An 18,426-nucleotide genomic window follows, 5' to 3' on the forward strand; every position below is an offset into this window, starting at 1 on the left:
TGTTTGCATGTTTCTAGGATTGGTTATTTCATTTTTGGTGAATTTTGGGGTGCTGGTTATAGTTATTTGGTCTAACTGTGGGGAGTTTATGGTAAGTAGGTTACTGTCAAATTCATTTTTTAGGTTTGGAATAGTAGTGTCTATATCTTCATTTGTGTGTGGTTTTTCCGCTTCCTTGAAGAGGATTGGCGATAGTATTGGCACTGTATTTATATTGTTCCCTGGAGTGTAGTTTTGTATTTCTAGTAGTTTCTGTTGGTGGGGTGGGTGGGTGTTAGTTATGTCTGCTGGTTTGTGGTTTGTTTGGTCTGTGTTTGTGACCAGAATTTGGGGTCCCAGTGTTAGTTGAATTGGAGTTTGCTGTGGTTGGTACGACTTGCGTTAATCTTGCTTGTTTTACATGCTTTATTGGTGCTGTTTGGAGTTGTGATACATCCATTATTTTTACTGATTTGTTGATAGGGTTGTTTGGTGGCTTGTGTGTTTTTGCATGTTTGGATTGAACAGAGCCATTTGTTTGGACCTTGTTTGCATTCTTCTACTTAAATTGCGTCTAGCATTGAATGATGACTTATCATTTGTTTTTGTCCTAACACCCAGTCTGCTCCTCCGCTCCAAGTCTCTCCTTTGTTTTCTGTTATGTGTTCCTATCGTTCCTTTGTTTGAGAGTTCCTCTGTTCTGTGCACTTCCTCTGTTCATGGCTTGGTGGGTTGCTAATCGTTTCCTCTTCTTAGTATTATTTCTTTGCTCTTATTTTCCTGTTCCTTTCTTCTATGTTAATTGGTGATGGTGGTGGCCGCACTCAGTAGAACTTTTAAAATTATACACCAAGAAACAGCAGGTAATGTAGCAACATCCAATTACAATTCATGGTAGAGAAGTATGCCATTTCATGGATTGTCCAGGAAAGAGGGATTATCAATCACAGCAGTGGAAAGCAAGACAAATTGTTCAAAAACAAAGTTAGGGACATGTGTACCATCCAACAGGGGATTTGTGGACGACAAGACAGACACCACAAACATTATGTCTAGGCTAGATGGGTGCTGACAGCACTTGAGCAGACTATCATGGGCTTGCATGAAGTTTAATCTAAGAAAGTCTAGGAGCTTAGTGACAAGAAATGGTTGGGTCATCTGCCAGTTTGTGATGAAGATCCAAGATGAAGAGATCCTATCCACCTTGGATAATCCTAACAAGTGCCTTGGCAAGTGGTCTGATGTGACACATTAATGGCATCATACTGCTAAAGAAAAAGGTAGATGAATAGATAAAGATTGACAATTCAGCATTTCTTGGAAATTCAAGAGAAGGATGTACCAAAATGGACCACTAGCTAGACTGGTCTGGCAATCAATGATGTACATGACAGCAACAATGACTATGGAAGGCTGTAAGAGATCAATCAGCAAGTATCTGTGCAGATGGCTTGGAGTCCAATAATCGCTCAAAGGAGTTGGGCTCTATACCAGGTCTGGAATGCTCCAGCTACCACTCACATCAGTAATGGAAGAGTTCAAGGTAGCCAAGACAAGAGTACTTGTGATTCTGAAGCACTCATAGAATGAGATGAGTATTGCTGCAGGTACTCAACAAGCTACAAGAAGGTCTATGATCTAGGATGAGCTACAGAAGGTGTAGAGACAGTTGATGATCCAAAATTATCAAACTAGGAAGCCAAGGATGATGGACCAGGTGGCCACTACCAGTGAGAATACTAAAATGTTCTGATATCTGGAACTACATGTCTCTCCAGATCCAGTTCCTGCTCAGACCAGAGCATGATTTTTTTCAATCTCCAGCTAACTTGCTGGATTTGGGCCTCATTGTGAATCCTTCATGTCTTCTCTGTGGTAAAAGTGGTAGCCTGGAGCACATGTCAGACTGCACTAATACAGAGCTACTACAGAAAGAGCCATAAATGGGTCCTTTGAAATGCTAGCAGATAGCTTGGAGTGGGAGAGAATGATGAAAAGACCAGTACCAAGCATCAGGCCAAGATTCACCAAGTTTGTCAAAGATTATAATCAAGGGTAGCTGTAAATAAAGACCAGGTATTCTGGCAATTTGACCTAACCAAACCTCTCTTTGGGCAAGGCCTGAACCTGTATAGGGTCAATAGTCAAAACTAGAAATATTAATGATGAATGCATCAGAGCAGGCCCAGCCAATTACTGTTTGTTTGGTTTGGCCTTAAATAGAAGAATCTTTGTAGGGAAACAAAGCCAAGTAAATGTGCATTTTCCGGGGCAATAACTCTTCCAAATGATGACAAGGAATGTTGAAAATGAAACTTATTCAAGGTCTCATCAGTACAAAGCTTCATGCCAATTTTAGTTGAAATTCAAAAGTCCCTGCTAAAGTATTTATGCAGAGACCAAAGAAAGGACAACTGGTAGTCATGAGTCACAATTCTTTAAAACCCATACACACCATAGTGAATAATAAAACTGATTCTAATTAGGACAATAACTGTTAAAATTGGACCTGAAAAGATGCAAAGTTTGAAAATGGACATTTACATGTAATAAGCTTTATAACTGACCAAATGCAAGTTATGAGTGTGTGTGTGCGTGTGCATGTGTGATTTGAATTTTTAATGTAGCTTTAACAATTTCCAGTCATATCACTATGATGTCTGCAGTATGGCAGTTTATAGTGATGTGTAGCACTGGGGCATCATGCTGCAGACATTTATTATATGTCCCACCCAGTCACATTATTCTGACACCAGAATGACTAGTCCTAACACTAACCTCTTAATGCTGAGTGCCTAGCAAGGCAGCTGTTAGTACCCTTTTTTATAAGCCTTTGGTATGATTCGGTCAAAGTTCTAACCTGTAACCTCCTGCTTCCGAGTCAGAGGCTCTAACCACTATGCAAATGGTAACCAGAAAGGTAACCTCAATAAAATGTTTCAAGAATATTCACCTTGCACTTTAGAAAGTGTGGTGATGGACAGGCAGGCAACATAAGGTGGATATCACAACATCACCTGCTAAAGCCTTGCAATAATAAATTGGAATGACCCAAAATAGTTGGTACTGGGAAGTGGTGTTTCTTTGAGCATGCTTGCAATGAGAGTTTTTATTACTAGCCTTATCAAAGATTTACATGTGCAAATTCACATAAAATCCATCAGACTATCAGAAAAATCAGATATCATGTCTGTAAAATACTTAATAGTACGCAAGAAAATAACTGCTGTTTTACCTGACATTGGGATTCCAGGATAAGTCCAGGACAGCATCTGTATGACCTGGTGTCCCTTTCTGAAAAGATCAAATTAGTAAGCTTTCTGAGATGCAAAATATGCAATGAAAGCTGCTCTAAGATTATCTGTGCCTAAATGTCAATTTCATGAATAAAAACAATTCTACTGTTGTTTTTCAAATACACTTGCAGCAAGTTTCACTTTGTTTATCCATAAGTGACTTCCCTTATCAGCTGTGATGTCATATGAGGATTGGGTTCAATACTGATGAAAATTGCAATTTTAATAGTATCAATATGCTTTTATGGTACAGCCATGTTTAATATTTTATAATCTAAATTTCTGACAATGACTTTCAATCTTTATCATACAAAGCAAGAAATGTACATTTTCATTTGAATCAAAAGTTCATGCATATGCTTTAATTTGTCATGACAAGAGTTCGACAAATATTGAATATTTAAATTCATTGATGCCTTTAAAACTCATTTTTGTATCTGCTTCAAGTGCACTATAACAACGAAACATAATTTCCAAACAGGCAGTACTTATGAAGAAATTGCTATATTAGAAGAATATTTGGATTTGGATTTTTAACGTAGCTTTTAACAATTTTTCAGTCATATCGCAAAGAATATTTAATATTTCCCACTGATTCATAATAAACAATGCTCACTAGACATAAATCTGGCTTGATGAAATGCTGAAATTCAAATTTCACTGCACAATTTCAGAGCTGACTGTACATACTTTTTTCTTTTTCTTTTTGCTTTCCCTTGTCCCCAGGGTAGCCACTGGTTCCAGTGAGTCTACCAGGTCTAAGTCCCAGATGTCAATTGTGGGCTCCATGCTGCCCACAGCAACAAAGTTACCTAGCGAAAGGAAGAAAATCGGATTAATAACCACAATTTTATTACTTCCTTCATCAGCTGCTTCAAATCAGAGAAAAGTTTATCATGATCAAGTAAAATTAAAACAATGGTTATTTTTTTTATTTTTTGTAGGGCTCATGCACCCCAAAAATCAAACTGCTATGATATATAATTATGTACATTTGATAAAGCATACATTTAAAAAATGGCCATATGAATTATATATATTTTAATATCTTGTCATACTTTCATGCCAGACATAGAAATACACTTATAGCTGCAATTGTTTTGTTATTAGATTTTTAAATCCTCAAGGCAAAGGGTACATTATCATACACATCAAAATGGTTCATCTTTACAATGATTTTTAAACTCCCTCATTCACTCTTAAACAAAATGATCACTTCCTAGTTCCCATTACCAGATTATAAAACTTGAAAGCTTGTCATTAGAATTATAATGCCAAAATGGAGCTGAATAATGCATGAAATAATTCATTTAGATATGCTGACAAATAGGCCAGCTAGAAAATTCTACAAATACTACCTTCAAAGCAGATGAAACACAGATAATGTTTTGTGAATGACAATTTTACATACCATATATACTTGCTTATAAGATGAGTCCAAATGCAAATTGCACAGAGCCAGATTCGCCTGTACATAAATGTGACAGCAGATCTGGGTCTGTGCAGTCTGTTAATAGTAAACAGTAGAACAGACAACAAAGACCCTGATCTACATATATAGATCGAAAAACACATTCACTTATGCATTAAAGGCCTTTTATTCCAAAAATGATATTTCACTGACTGTGTTAACCCTTTACCTCATGCAAGCGTCTTTGGATGCCTCTACTCCATTCACATGGAAGCGCCTTTTTACGCCTCTAACCCATTCGCATGGAAGAGCCTTTTGACGCCTGCTGTAAACATCAGCCATTTTGAGCTGGTTTTCATAGCGACACCTTCAGGGAACCCCCCCCCATTAGATACTACATTTATTTCCGTGAATGACAATTACGTCAGATCACGTGGTCGCTGTTTATGCACAGGTCAATATCTGCTATTTAACATAACTGGGCGGTAATTTCCACTCTCCAAAATGGCGGTCGCGGATTTCATTCAGTACTTACAAAATTTTCACGATTAGAATCACAACTATGAAAGATTCAATAACTTAGGTAAAGGCTCTGATATTGATCTAGGCAGCAATTAGTTTTTATAAATTATCAAATTCAGATGACTTAGTGATGTAGACGCAGACGAAAAAATTGTAAATTTCGAGTCTGGGAAATGGCAGCTACGGTTGGTCACGTGGCCTCACTGACATGACGATGAACGAGTTCTCTCAAGATTTTAAAGCACATTAAAAATTCTTACGTGAAAAATAATTACAAGCTATAACAATCGGACTTTACTCTTAAATTTTTCCACATATAATATATGTGTACAAAAAATGTAAAATGGTTACAATTGCTGTTAAACATAATATCAACAGTTCACAGGCAGGCCTATGCGTATGCTGTTGACTAGGTAACAGGTGTTCTATTTATAGCGTGCTGCACTTTGTCACTATGCTCTATGAGGTAAAGGGTTAAAACGTGTAACCTTAAAGAAAATGATGGTTAATGCTGTTAATAATCACTGATAGTAGAACCCAATATACTCCATCTATGTATTAGGAATTTAGCAGCATATAAGCACAATAATGGCTATACTGTGTGGATTAAAAGATAAAGTTCTAACAATGTAAATATGTAGAACTGCAAAAAATGTTATGGAGATAAAGCCACCCAAACATAAAGTACCATATGATAACAGGCAAAAGGCAAAGATGTTCAAATTCAGTCACAGGTATGTAAAATAATAGATGAAAGTAAAAATATTGGGAGTCATCATGATGAGTTGCAAAGTTGCAAAAAATAAATAAAAATAGATGAAATTTAACAAATGTAATAAAGTTAATATTTTTAAGTGTTAATGGACATGAAACAAATCTTGTCACATTACTGCATAATGGCTAACTTCATCATGAAGCTGCCTGCTTTATGTCATACGATATATATATATACACACACACACACATATGACCAGCATTATGAAACTTGCTGAATAATATAATATGTCATTTAAAGATGATCATATTGGAAATGTTTGAGAATTTACATTTTAAAAATTTATTTTTGCACATACCAAAGTATTCAAGCAATAAAAAAATCAGACAAATGATCTATAGTCCCGTGTGCAAATCTTACCTCCCAAGTAAGAAGCATTACATAGAAAAGTATGGAACAAATATTCTGTCACTAATTGCCCATAAAAAATAGCTGAATAAGCATTAAAAATGTTCATAAAATCTGCATGAGCTGAAACATGCATCATTTTATGTTCAATCTCTCCCAAACTTGATAATGTCATGACACACACACCAAAGTAAAAGTCAAATCATACCGAGAGCTTCATAAAGCTAGGATCTTATATAAGGCATATACTACACAAAGGATCTCAAATGGGTAATGAGTTGAATAATGTCTGGCTTTTGCGAGCCTTGGGGAGCCAAATCATTACATTATTCAACAAGTTGCATAAATTTAATATTAAATCATTACCCATTTGAGATTCTTTTTATCACATAGTTTTTATTTCAGTGGAAATTATTTAGATAGAAAGAATGAATAATTTTGTTCATTCTGACAGACAGTACACTTTTCATTTGTTGTGCATAAAATATAGTCCCAAACAAAGTTGAACTAGTAAAATTTTGTTGTTGTTTTAGGGTTTAACGCCATTTTTCAGCACAAGATAGGCTATACATGGCAGCCAGTATTAATGGTGGAGGAAGAACCCGGGAAAACCCCAGAAAGAACCACCGACCCACGAGAAGCTACTGGCAAGCTTTCTCATATACCCACATTGGCTGAATCCGAGACTCGAACCCACGCAGACTGAGATGAGATGGCAGTGATCCGTAATGGAGAGCGCTGAACTAGTAAAAGTAGATTGTACATTTTTACAAACTATAAATCAAAGAAAAAACCTTCCATTTGAATAAACAGAACATTTTATAACAACAAAATCATTTTTCAAAACAGAATGATTAATGCTATGTGATGCCACATTGATACAGTAAACAGTAGACCTAGAGTAAATGTTTACACTAAAATGTCATTTTCAGAACTAAATGTTACATTGTTGAGATTTTTATGTCCAATAGGATTACTGGAGGCAGAAATTCCCACATTTACTGCAATGCATTTGTGACCGGATATTTACAGTATTTGACTGGAACAATGAACTGTACAGAATACACAAACAAATTTCTTTTCGAGTCAGATTTGCATCCCATATATACTACATAAAGATGCTGTGGTTGGATAAAGTTCTGTCAGTTAGGAGACACATTTATGTCCTAATTCTTCTGTGAACAGAGGTGAGTTTATTTGCTTCTGTAAGTTAACATTTAAACCATGCTTGTTTATATGGTGGATTCTATATCTATGTTACGGATATACTGCTCCCTCACCCCACCCCACCATAACATAAGCAATACCTGTGTTTTTACTTCTTATTGTTGTTCTTGTCTTGTAGCTTTACGCCATGTTTCTCATTATGATATTGTTATACATGACATAACAAACCCCTGTACAGGTAACATATCCATATTCAGACAGCCGAGATAAGTTTCCCTCAATATCCTTTTGCGAGTCAAGTTAAAAAAATGGCTGGCAAAAATGTTCTTTCAAAACCAAACATTCCAGAAGGCGGGGTTAAAAACGTCTTCCCACGATCCCAGCCAATCAGTGAAGAGGATACTGCACAATAATTTCATGGGCTTATTTGGACCAATCAGAATCATATAAAGTGATATTTTTACATGTGGTAATATCAAAAATAAGAAAATGCACATACTATAGGAAAACTATACCTACTATGTGATCAAATTAAAAATGTTAATACAGAATACATAACTGTCATGCTTTACCATCAACTTTGGAACATGTCAATTACCTGCTTTACTGACATCGATGGAACATACGACTTACCTTCTTTACCATCATCTATGGATTAAGTGACTGACCCTGCTTTACCATTAGTTATGGAATACTAAAACTGACCAGCATTACTATCAGCTATGGAATACATGACAGAACTGCTTTACCATCAGCTATGGAATATATGACTGACCTGCTTTACCATCAGCTATGGAATACATGACTGACCTGCTTTACCATCAGCTACGGAAGTGACTGACTTGCTTTACCATCATCTATGGAATAAGTGACTGACCTGCTTTACCAATGTCTATGGAATAAGTGACTGACCAGCAGCTATGGAATAAGTGACTGACCTGCTTTACTATCGTCTATGGAATAAGTGACTTACCAGCAGCTATGGAATATGTGACTGACCTGCTTTGCCATCAGCTACGGATTAAGTGACTGACCAAATGCAACGGAATATAAGTCCGACCTGCTTTACCATCGTCTATGGAATAAAGTGACTGACCAGCAGCTATGGAATATGTGACTGACCTGCTTTACCATCAGCTATGTCATAGTTCAGCCACTCCAAGGCAAGAGGGAACGATGGCAGAATAATGTCATGATGGACATACAAGTTCACTAAGTCCTCATTATACACTGGAAAAAAGAAACAAAATTATGAACTAAATTCTCAAATGAATATCAAAATTCACTAAGATTAGGTCAATTTTGGCTATTATTGCACTTTTAATTGTTTTTTCCTGAAAAGTTTTTTAAAAAAAATTATACTATCAGTCAATTCCAGAAATAGCACTAGGAGGGTTTGGATGGTACATTTAATATTTTAAGGTGTAAATATCCCAAGGACCCTAGAAGCTATTAAAGGTAGAACTCAGAGCTTGAATGACATTTGATAACAAAACCCAAAACTGGTAGGCAACAAAAACTGAGAAGGTTAAAAAAATGAAATGTTCAAATTATGATACTGAACTTATTTCGATTGATATACTACATTTGTGTCAATTTTACAACTTATTTTGACTGATATACTGCATTTGTGTCAATTTTACAACTTATTTCGATTGACATACTGCATTTGTGTCAATTTTACAACTTATTTCTATTGTTATAATGCATATATAAACTTAAAGACCTAATAATGTTTCCTACCTGAAATATTCTCAGCATGTTTTTTATTTTTTAATGTTTTTCTAATTTCATGGTGTTTGTTTTTGTAATAATATTATTATATGTTTTTTATCTTATAGGTGTTGTCTAATGTTGTAAAGTGCTTAGAGCTTCTAAAGATTAGGCGCTATACAAAGTCCTCATTATTATTATTATTTGTGTCAATTTTACAACTTATTTCTATTGATATACTGCATTTGTGTCAATTTTACAACTTATTTCTATTGATATACTGCATTTGTGTCAATTTTACAACTTATTTCTATTGATATACTGCATTTGTGTCAATTTTACAACTTCAATCAGACATTATCCATGGCCTGAATGTCCATGTGAAGCTATGTTTGGGGTGGTAGAAACCAGGAAACCTGGAGAAAACCCTTATTTTAGATGGACATCTACATATCCTTGCAAATGCCAGAACCAAAGATCTAATCCATGACCAAAGAAGTACTATGTGGGCATGTTACCATTGACCTACATATGGTGTGTGTGTGATCTGGATTTTTAATGTAGCTTTAAAAAAAATTCAGTTATATCGCTATGATGTCTGCAGTGTGACAGTTTATAGTGATGTCTACCACTGGGGCATCATGCCGCAGACATGTAGCATGATGTCCCACCCAGTCACATTATCCTGACACCAGGCTGACCAGTCCTAACACTAACCTCTTAATGCTGAGCACTAAGCAAGGCAGCTGTATGTACCATTTTTGTAAGTCTTTGGTATGACTCAACCAGGGATAAAAACCCACGACCTCCCACGTTTGAGGTGGACGCTCTAACTATCAGGCCACCGGAGCCGTCGACCTATATATGGTGCTTGCCATGGAATTTTTATCTGGACCTTCAGGGTGAGTTGTTGTTTAATGCCATTTTTCAGCACAAGATAGGCTATACAGGGTGGTCATTATCAATGGTGGAGGAAGAACCCAGGAAAACCCTAGAAAGAATCAATGACACATGAGAAGCTACTGGCATGCTTTCTCACACACCAACATTGGCCAAACCTGAGACTCGAACCCATGCAGACAGAGGTGAGGTGGCAATGATCCATAATGGTGAGCGCTTTAGACCACTTGTTAACTCTGGGCCCCTTCAGGGTGAGACTAAGATATTTAACTACACCTCTCCCTCGATAACTCGCACACAACGGGGTCCACAAACATAGACCGCACTATAAGTGAGACGCGAGTTACCGAGGGACCTCCAAAATTAGAGAAAAAAAATCACTTTGACATCGAGAAACCGGGGGGTGGGAGTGGCTGAGAAGCGGTGTTAGGGAACTGGTCTGTTTCATGACTGAATCCTCATTTTACATCCACATCGATAATAATTTTTAATAACGTGCTCTTTCTAATGAAGTATGTTTGTTATTCTGTTTAAATGACATTTATTTTCAAAATGTCCAACATATGAAAGATTGTTCCAACTGGTTTAAACAACCAACATGTGTACGCGAAAAAATCTGTGTATTATGTCACTGCATTTTGTTTTCTTGACGAGTCTGGTTCCTGCAGTGGTGTTTAATATTATCCTGCTAAATCAGAAGTCCCAAGAGCAGGGAACTATACTAACTGTTGATACACCGCCAAACAAGATTCCTTGTTTTTCTTCAAAAACACGAGACATTTATTTCGTGTGAGAATCATCTGTGTCTAAACTCAATTTTTGTATTGTTCAATTAGTACAATACTGATGTCGTGATTTCATTGGAAGTAATAATGAAACTTATTATCATCCTTGAGGATATCTCTAAGTGCCAGTTCAAGAATTCTCCGAAACTCAATTGCCAACAATGGAACATATCTGTGAAATTAAGCTCTTTATTTTACGAAGTATTCATTTCACTTGGCTGCCTTGTTATCTTTGATCACAGTAATGAAAGAGTCGGTTAATTTAAGGCAGTTTATGTAACATACACAGTAACATTTATAAGTGTTTGATAGATCAAATGTCAGTTATCAAAACAAGGTTGGCACCTAATTAGGTTCTCAGTGAAATGCTTGTGGACATAGCTGTTTTTAATAACGCGCTCTTTCTAATGAAGTATGTTCGTTATTCTGTTTAAATAACATTTATTTTCAAAATGTCCAACATATGAAAGATTGTTCCAACTGGTTTAAACAACCAACACGTGTATGCAAAAAAATCTGTGTATTATGTCACTGCTTTTTGTTTTCTTGATGAGTCTGGTTCCTGTATATTTTTGTATCAATTGAAATTTGAGTTTTAGCTTTATCTTTTAGTTCCTTTTAAGTGTAATTGTCATAAATGCAATATGTTTTAAAGCACTGATTCCACTCGGCGTAATTGTCATTTTCATTGATCTAAATTTAATTGCATATTGTTAATTGCGGTGTACTAGGAATGTCATTTGGAAAGAAAATGTAAAAAATTGCATGACCTATTTTTAAATTTGATATTTCATAGTGTTGATTAAAATTTCCAGGTCCTATGTACAGTTTTCGACGATAAAACAAGAGATACATCAAAGTTTCCATTACCAATTTTGAGTGCAATTTTCTTCAAGTTCAACAAATAGGGATCAATTTTTGGGGTATTTTCTGGTTTCAAAAAATGGGATCCACACCTGACCCCGCGTTATAAGCGAGTTTGCGACTTATCAGGGCGTGAGTTATTGAGGGAGTGGTGCATCTGGGACCCAGTTGGTGTCTAAATGAATATTGCCACCAAAGAATATAATTAGAAATTAAACCCAAAAAATACCTGGCACAAGGTTGGAAATTCATTTTAAGTACTAGTCAAAACATGTAATGCAAAATATTTATTAAAGTAGAACTACACCCTAAATTCATAAATTACTTTTGTCATTACAATTTTCCCAATGTATCTGGATGAAACTTCTTGTAATTTAACCACTGTTAAAGAACATGATTTTAAATCACAATATTGTTTTCTTTAAAAAATGAAGTTAATTTACAGAATACCAGTTTACATTACTTTATTTCCTTCAAACTTATTTACAAATATGTTACATAACTGTGAACTTGAAGGATTTATATTTTTTACGCATATAGCAAATAGTAAAAAATAACATTATTACCATAAACTTCCAATGTGCATGCATCTTTCTCAGCCCTTGCAACCAATATCAGATTGTCTGTGGGTTTTATTTCAAAATCTTCCTCATCACTGTCCATCTGAAAGAAACATAATTTACAATCACAAATATTTCTTGTCCACTTTGTAGCAAGCATCTTCATAAACACCTTGTAAATTTATTATTAACTAATCACATAGAGATTTCCTTCTCTTCCATTACATGTGAATTTCAGATCAGGCCCGACCCTAGGGCAAGGCGAATGAGGCAACTTCCTTGGGCCCTACACTCATCGCTTGCTGCCTTGGGCCCCACATATCCTAGGGCCAGGTCTGTTTCCGATTACAGGACAGGAATGCCAGCACAATAAATTGTGAATACAGCTAAATCATCCTTAACTTTATGACCAAATGATTTGGAACATAACTGTAACAAGTGTGTAATACTTTCTGAAAACATGGTTTTGCAGTTCAGACAAGATGGCAAAGAATACCCAAGGAGATTGGCAGCAGTCTAGATATTTGAAATTTCACAATAAACAACATGGAGAGAAAACAAGAACGAAAAGTGGCTGATTCCCAGCTGATGCATGCAAAATACCTCATGCAGACCAGTAGGGTATTAAGTTCCAACCAGACATTTTTCAAGGTAAATTGGCAAATGTACATGGATTAGGATATTGTTATTCCAACACGGTCCATTTTAAGAGTAATAATATTTGTATGCCTTAAAGACTGTTTTAAGTGTTCATCAATGTCCAATTAATGTGAAATAAATTCTCTCCTCTACAAGAAAATAGTAACAGGAATTAGAGAGAAATAAGTGGAGAGAGGTAAATATTCCACTTCAAACTGTCTCTTTTACTAACAAACCAAAGAAAAACTCACTGAACTTTATGAAATTTTTTAAAGTCTTCCCAGTTTCATTCAGCAAAACTGTTCAATGACTTTTGCTAAGTTGGTAAACTAGAAATAATCATACTAATGAAAACAAGTCATAGGTGTAAACCCTCTTTAAATATTAAATAAACTTCTTTACTAGCAATCCGTCTATAGGCATTTGACAGTGATCATTTGCTTGTCATTGCTATTGGCTTCAAATGTATCCACTATTCCACTATTACTCCTTTAAGCTTTATCATTTAATGCCCTAGGCACAGACATAAATAACCATTAAAGTGAGACAAGTGGACCAAAATACTTGAGAATGTTGGACCAAAATGCTTGAGAATACTGGACCAAAATGCTTGATAATATATTAAAAAAGACATACATTGCTTACTGAACTGAAATATATAAAAAAAGAGTGATATAATGTATTCAGAATACAAGAGCATTTATTGGGCAAATGGTGAAAATATTGATTCAAGAAATGACAAAGACATTTTTTCTTTGCATCTGGCAAAATGACAGGTAAAGAAATGTATATTTCACCTGAACTGCCACTTAATGAAAAAACTGTTAAATGGTGTATAGACTGTTCTTTCAATGTGGTCACACGTCTGTATAAAAGGCTGTTTTGCGGTCTGGTGGAACATTGATAAAGTCTAATGAAGCAATGAAAATGTCACTGTAACCATGAGTAAGGTGTTGTAGGGGAAATAGGAGAACAAGAGAGCTGACAGGAAGCAGTTGGAGTCTTACCACAGTTTATTGGTGTCATGAAAATACTGCAGTAAAACTAAAGTTTGTTGGTGTCGTGAAAATACTGAAGTAAGTAAAAAACAATTAAGGTCAGTAAACTCACCTCTCCTTTCAGAGTAATGTAAGGATCGTCTTCTTCATCAGCATAGTATGTAAGGTTTCCAATCCCTTTCAGTGGGTTTTGGGCTGAAAAATATGTTAATGTACCAGCTTGATGCATGTAGCTACCATATGGGCACACCAAACATCTAAAACTAAGAAAAAAATGGATACATCACAGACCTCTATGTCGCCATCAGCCATCGCCAATGATGATAAAAAGTTACCAAATGCACAATACAAGATAGATGATCAAACCTTTATTAGTTTATAAAGAAAATTTCAAGAGAAAGAGCAGAATTATGATAGAAAAAATCATTAATAATGAGAAATGACAACTACTGAATAGAAGTCAGATATGGAACAGGAATTTCAATAGGGCAGCCCTTTTCTGGTAAACAAGATAATTGTAAATGCCAGTCTTTTCTACATTGCTTGAAGATTTTTTTCATAGGCCCTTGTCAAATGACTTTAATAAAAGGGCCCTATCATTCTGACACAACTTTGAAATTGCTTTAATTTAAATATGGAAAGAAATAAACAAAAGGAACACTAAACTGTCTAATGTGTTTATTCACCTCGAAATAGTTACAGAAAGCAATGTTTTTCTACAGGTCCTGATGTCAACCATTATTCAATTGTTCCAATGTTCAAAGAATTTTTCAGACACTGGTCCTGGGCTAGTATCTTTTTTTTAATATAAAAATCACTTGCCCTGACTTAAAATCCATTCTCCCAAGAAAGCCACATTTTTTACTGTTATTTTTACATACCGACCCCATCCTGAAAAATTAAATGGTCAGTACCTTACACTTGTGATATTGGTTACTGAACCACAGAAGGACTCACAACCAATGGGGCTTCAGACAATTTCAAAATTTGTGCATGCTCATGTCGTAAAGTCAAGATTTAGTGGGGCCTTGTGCTTTGGGCTAACAGATTTTTAAAACTCTGTTCTGGGGAACTGCTTGAGAAATTCTAGCATCAACATACATCTTTTGTACACTAGGTAATGTGTCAGTTTTTATCACCATATTTTTATATTTCTTCCAGAGTTTTATCCTAAAAGAAAACATATGGCACCATCATCTATTTTCTGACCATGTTGAGGACACAGTATCTATCAAATGTTCACAAATCTTTGCATCATCACAAATACGGGGGGGGTTGAGTGTACCAAGATAACTGGGTTGGATTCTGGATTTATAACAGAACACTTCTGATGATGATACAAATACAATGTTTAATGATGAATGACTTGGACGAGAAAAGAATTATGATTAATACATGCATGTATAAAATCCAAATATTGGACAAATTAACATAATCCGCAGGAACCTACTAATGCAACAAATGAAAATACAAATATATGACCAACCTTACACAGTACAAGGACAAAGGTGAATGATTCATAGAAGTTTTGCATGACAAAAGAATTATGTGTTTTACTCAAATAGTAAAAATGAATTTACTCAGACAGTGACAAATGAGGTATTTTACCCAAATAATAAAATGATGAAAAGAAAGGGACAGATATCATACAAAATATCTTTACAAACCCAAAACATTGGGTATTACAAACCCCAAAATTAGCCCACGGCTAAAAGATTGAATGTATGGAGTTACACACTCCATCACCAGCACACCTGGATGGTCATCACACTGGTCAATCTTGCCATCAGTATTCCACGTAGTCACTGACCACCATCCAATTCCTTGGTCAATCAAGCAATCACCAATCAGTCACCAACGCCTGATCACTTGCTACTCAACCAGCAACACTGTTCATCAGCTCTACAGCTGCCATTGTTCAGCTTTACTGCTGCTATGGTCAACCTTTATGGTTAGCTCCACAGCTGGTACCACATCGACTCCAATCAGCACTGAAGCTGAAGATGTGCAAGCTATTAAGTAGACCGCTCACTGACAAGACGTTCCATAATGGGGAATGTATCACATATAAATGCTTCTAAGTAAGGTCCAAACAGCAGAGATGCAGATTTGCCATCATATAATGTGCTGGCAGTTATGGGTCTATGCAGTTTGTTAGGAGTAATTAGTAGACCCTGATCTGGTGGATTATGCAATGGCAGATCATGGTCTTCTTATAAGTGAGTATCTGCAGTAATGAAAATTTTGAGAAGCTTTTTTCAAATAATTTTTATACTGCCCCATTGCCTATATTCTCTTACTTTCTTACTATACACACACACACACACACACACACACACACATATATATATATAATAAGTAATCAAGTGAAACACTATACACTCTGAATGGACCACCATTTCACTAATTCCAACATACCTTCCTCTTCATCATATTCTTCCAATCCATACTTTTTCACAATCTCTTCCTCTTCCTCCACCATCTGCTCTTTTGTCTTTCTCTTCTTGACTTTCTTGACAGTATCAGACTTATCAACAGCAGTAGCGGCACCTTTTTCTGATTTTACATATATATGCTTCTCATCCAACTCTTCTTCCTCCTCCTCCTTTTCATTTTCACCTTCTTCAAGTCTTCTATAATAAAAGCAATTTAGTTGATTAATTCACTGCCCTTAAAGGAACATTATGCAGCAATGTTCAACAACCACCCACAATTGCTGCAAAGGCTGTTATTTCCATGCCTTCCCGAGTTATCTACCCTTCCCAGTAAACCAATATTCATATTACAATCCCTCCACAAGCATCTCACCATTTCTTTCCTTGGAAAATGGATCAAAAAATATAAAAAATATGGTGTAAATCTGCTGTAAAATCTGTATTACAAGACATGCTAGTTGAGCCAAGACTCAAACTCATGAAAATAGAGATGACATGTGTGAGTTATTTGTAAAGCAAAGTGCCTTAGATCACATGGCCACCTGGTGACCCAGAAATTTTGTGGTGACACCATAATGTAAATATGACCAGCTATCTACAAGAAGTAATGATAATATTTTCAAGATGGCCATCGTAACAGCCATTTTAGAAGTTAGATCAGCACCATTTTCATTTAAAACCAGCTTGACATCATAATAAGTCTCTCAGTGAAAACACATTGTTGATATAACCATCCATTCTGGAAAAATAGTGAGATTTTAAAAAGATGACCACTGTGACAGGCCTACTGAAAGGCACCATTATAATTTAGGACAAGTTGTTTAGTAAAAAGAAAAACATGCTGTAATGACCATCCATTCAAGAAACAGTAGTGATAAATGGTCGATGGCCATCAGATCAGTATAAGTTTCATTTAGGACCACCAAGATATGAAATCTTCTCATCAAAACCCAATGGCAATATTACTTTTTATTTTGAAGAAGTAGCAATAATAATATTTTCAAGATGGCAGCTATAATGGATATCAGATAGACATCATTTTGACAATGTTTCTTTTCATTTAGGTGGTACTCTACAGTTTCATATTTTGCATAGGGTTAGGATTTTAAAGAAAAAGAATTTCTGTGGCTTTTCTCACTGGTTATACTGGCTATTTAAAAAAGACCTTGTATATCTTAGGTATAATTCAAAGAACCTTTAATTCCCTTTAGTTTGGTATAAACTCTTGTCATAATACAAATGTACTTTAAACCAAATTTCATAAGGACATCTCAGATGGTTCTGAAGATAATAAATGCATAAGAATGTCACAGATGGACACAATTTGTAATATAGATGGAAACAAGTCTTAAAATCCTTTTCAGATCAAATCCATTTTTCACAGGGCATGGAGTCTAGATTTTCATTAAGATGCCTCGATGGGTTCATGAGATATTAATTAAACAAACATGTGCTGTGCAGACATACAAGCTGAATCCATTATACCACTCCAAACTTCACTTTTGAGGGTTCAACAATGACAGAAATATCAACATTATGCAAAACCTGAAACATCTGGGATCTTTTGTTTTATTACATCAGTGTGGGAGCTTGGTGGGCCCAAAATAACAAGACACTTGATGATGTACTTTACAAATCTGACCAAAACAATGTTATTGATCTTACATTACCTGAGTACATACCTAAGTCATCACACTTGCCAAAAAGTGTCCAGCAACACAACAAAGGTCTGGAGTGTATCACATAATTTTTTTGTTTAGTTACATTTTTTCAAAGTAGGAGTATGTCTCTCATGTCTTGACAAGAAGCAGTGCTCAAAGAATATTGTTTTTTTAGTCACAGACCTCATGCTGGTGACTTAAATAAACTCACAAACCCAAACTGAAATTCCACCAGCCCGGACTCCAATTTCCACATGTCCAAAAATTCCCTCTTTTAATACTGTCACACAATGTTGCAATAGTTACAATTTGAATATAAATTCAATAGGGTTCAAAGTGGTTTTAAGTTAAAGGAAGTGTCATTAGTGTTTAT

General features: G+C 35.6%; 1 protein-coding gene across 2 annotated transcripts in view; it reads right to left on the reverse strand.

Annotated features, from left to right (window-relative positions):
• LOC149786719 (periodic tryptophan protein 1 homolog) overlaps positions 1-18,426 on the reverse strand; it is a 75,225-nt gene that overhangs the window by 51,284 nt on the left and 5,515 nt on the right. For both annotated transcript variants that reach the window (XM_089977220.1, XM_089977221.1), the window contains exons 3-8: positions 16,376-16,590; positions 14,070-14,152; positions 12,327-12,423; positions 8,621-8,728; positions 3,966-4,087; positions 3,215-3,273 (exon numbers count right to left, since the gene is read on the reverse strand). In XM_089977220.1, the coding sequence (XP_089833346.1) occupies positions 3,215-3,273; positions 3,966-4,087; positions 8,621-8,728; positions 12,327-12,423; positions 14,070-14,152; positions 16,376-16,590 (684 nt within the window). The remainder of the gene's footprint in view (positions 1-3,214; positions 3,274-3,965; positions 4,088-8,620; positions 8,729-12,326; positions 12,424-14,069; positions 14,153-16,375; positions 16,591-18,426) is intronic.

Source organism: Sinohyriopsis cumingii, chromosome 12 (assembly GCF_028554795.1).
Source record: "Sinohyriopsis cumingii isolate HCF-2022 chromosome 12, ASM2855479v2, whole genome shotgun sequence".
Classification (NCBI taxonomy): domain Eukaryota; kingdom Metazoa; phylum Mollusca; class Bivalvia; order Unionida; family Unionidae; genus Sinohyriopsis; species Sinohyriopsis cumingii.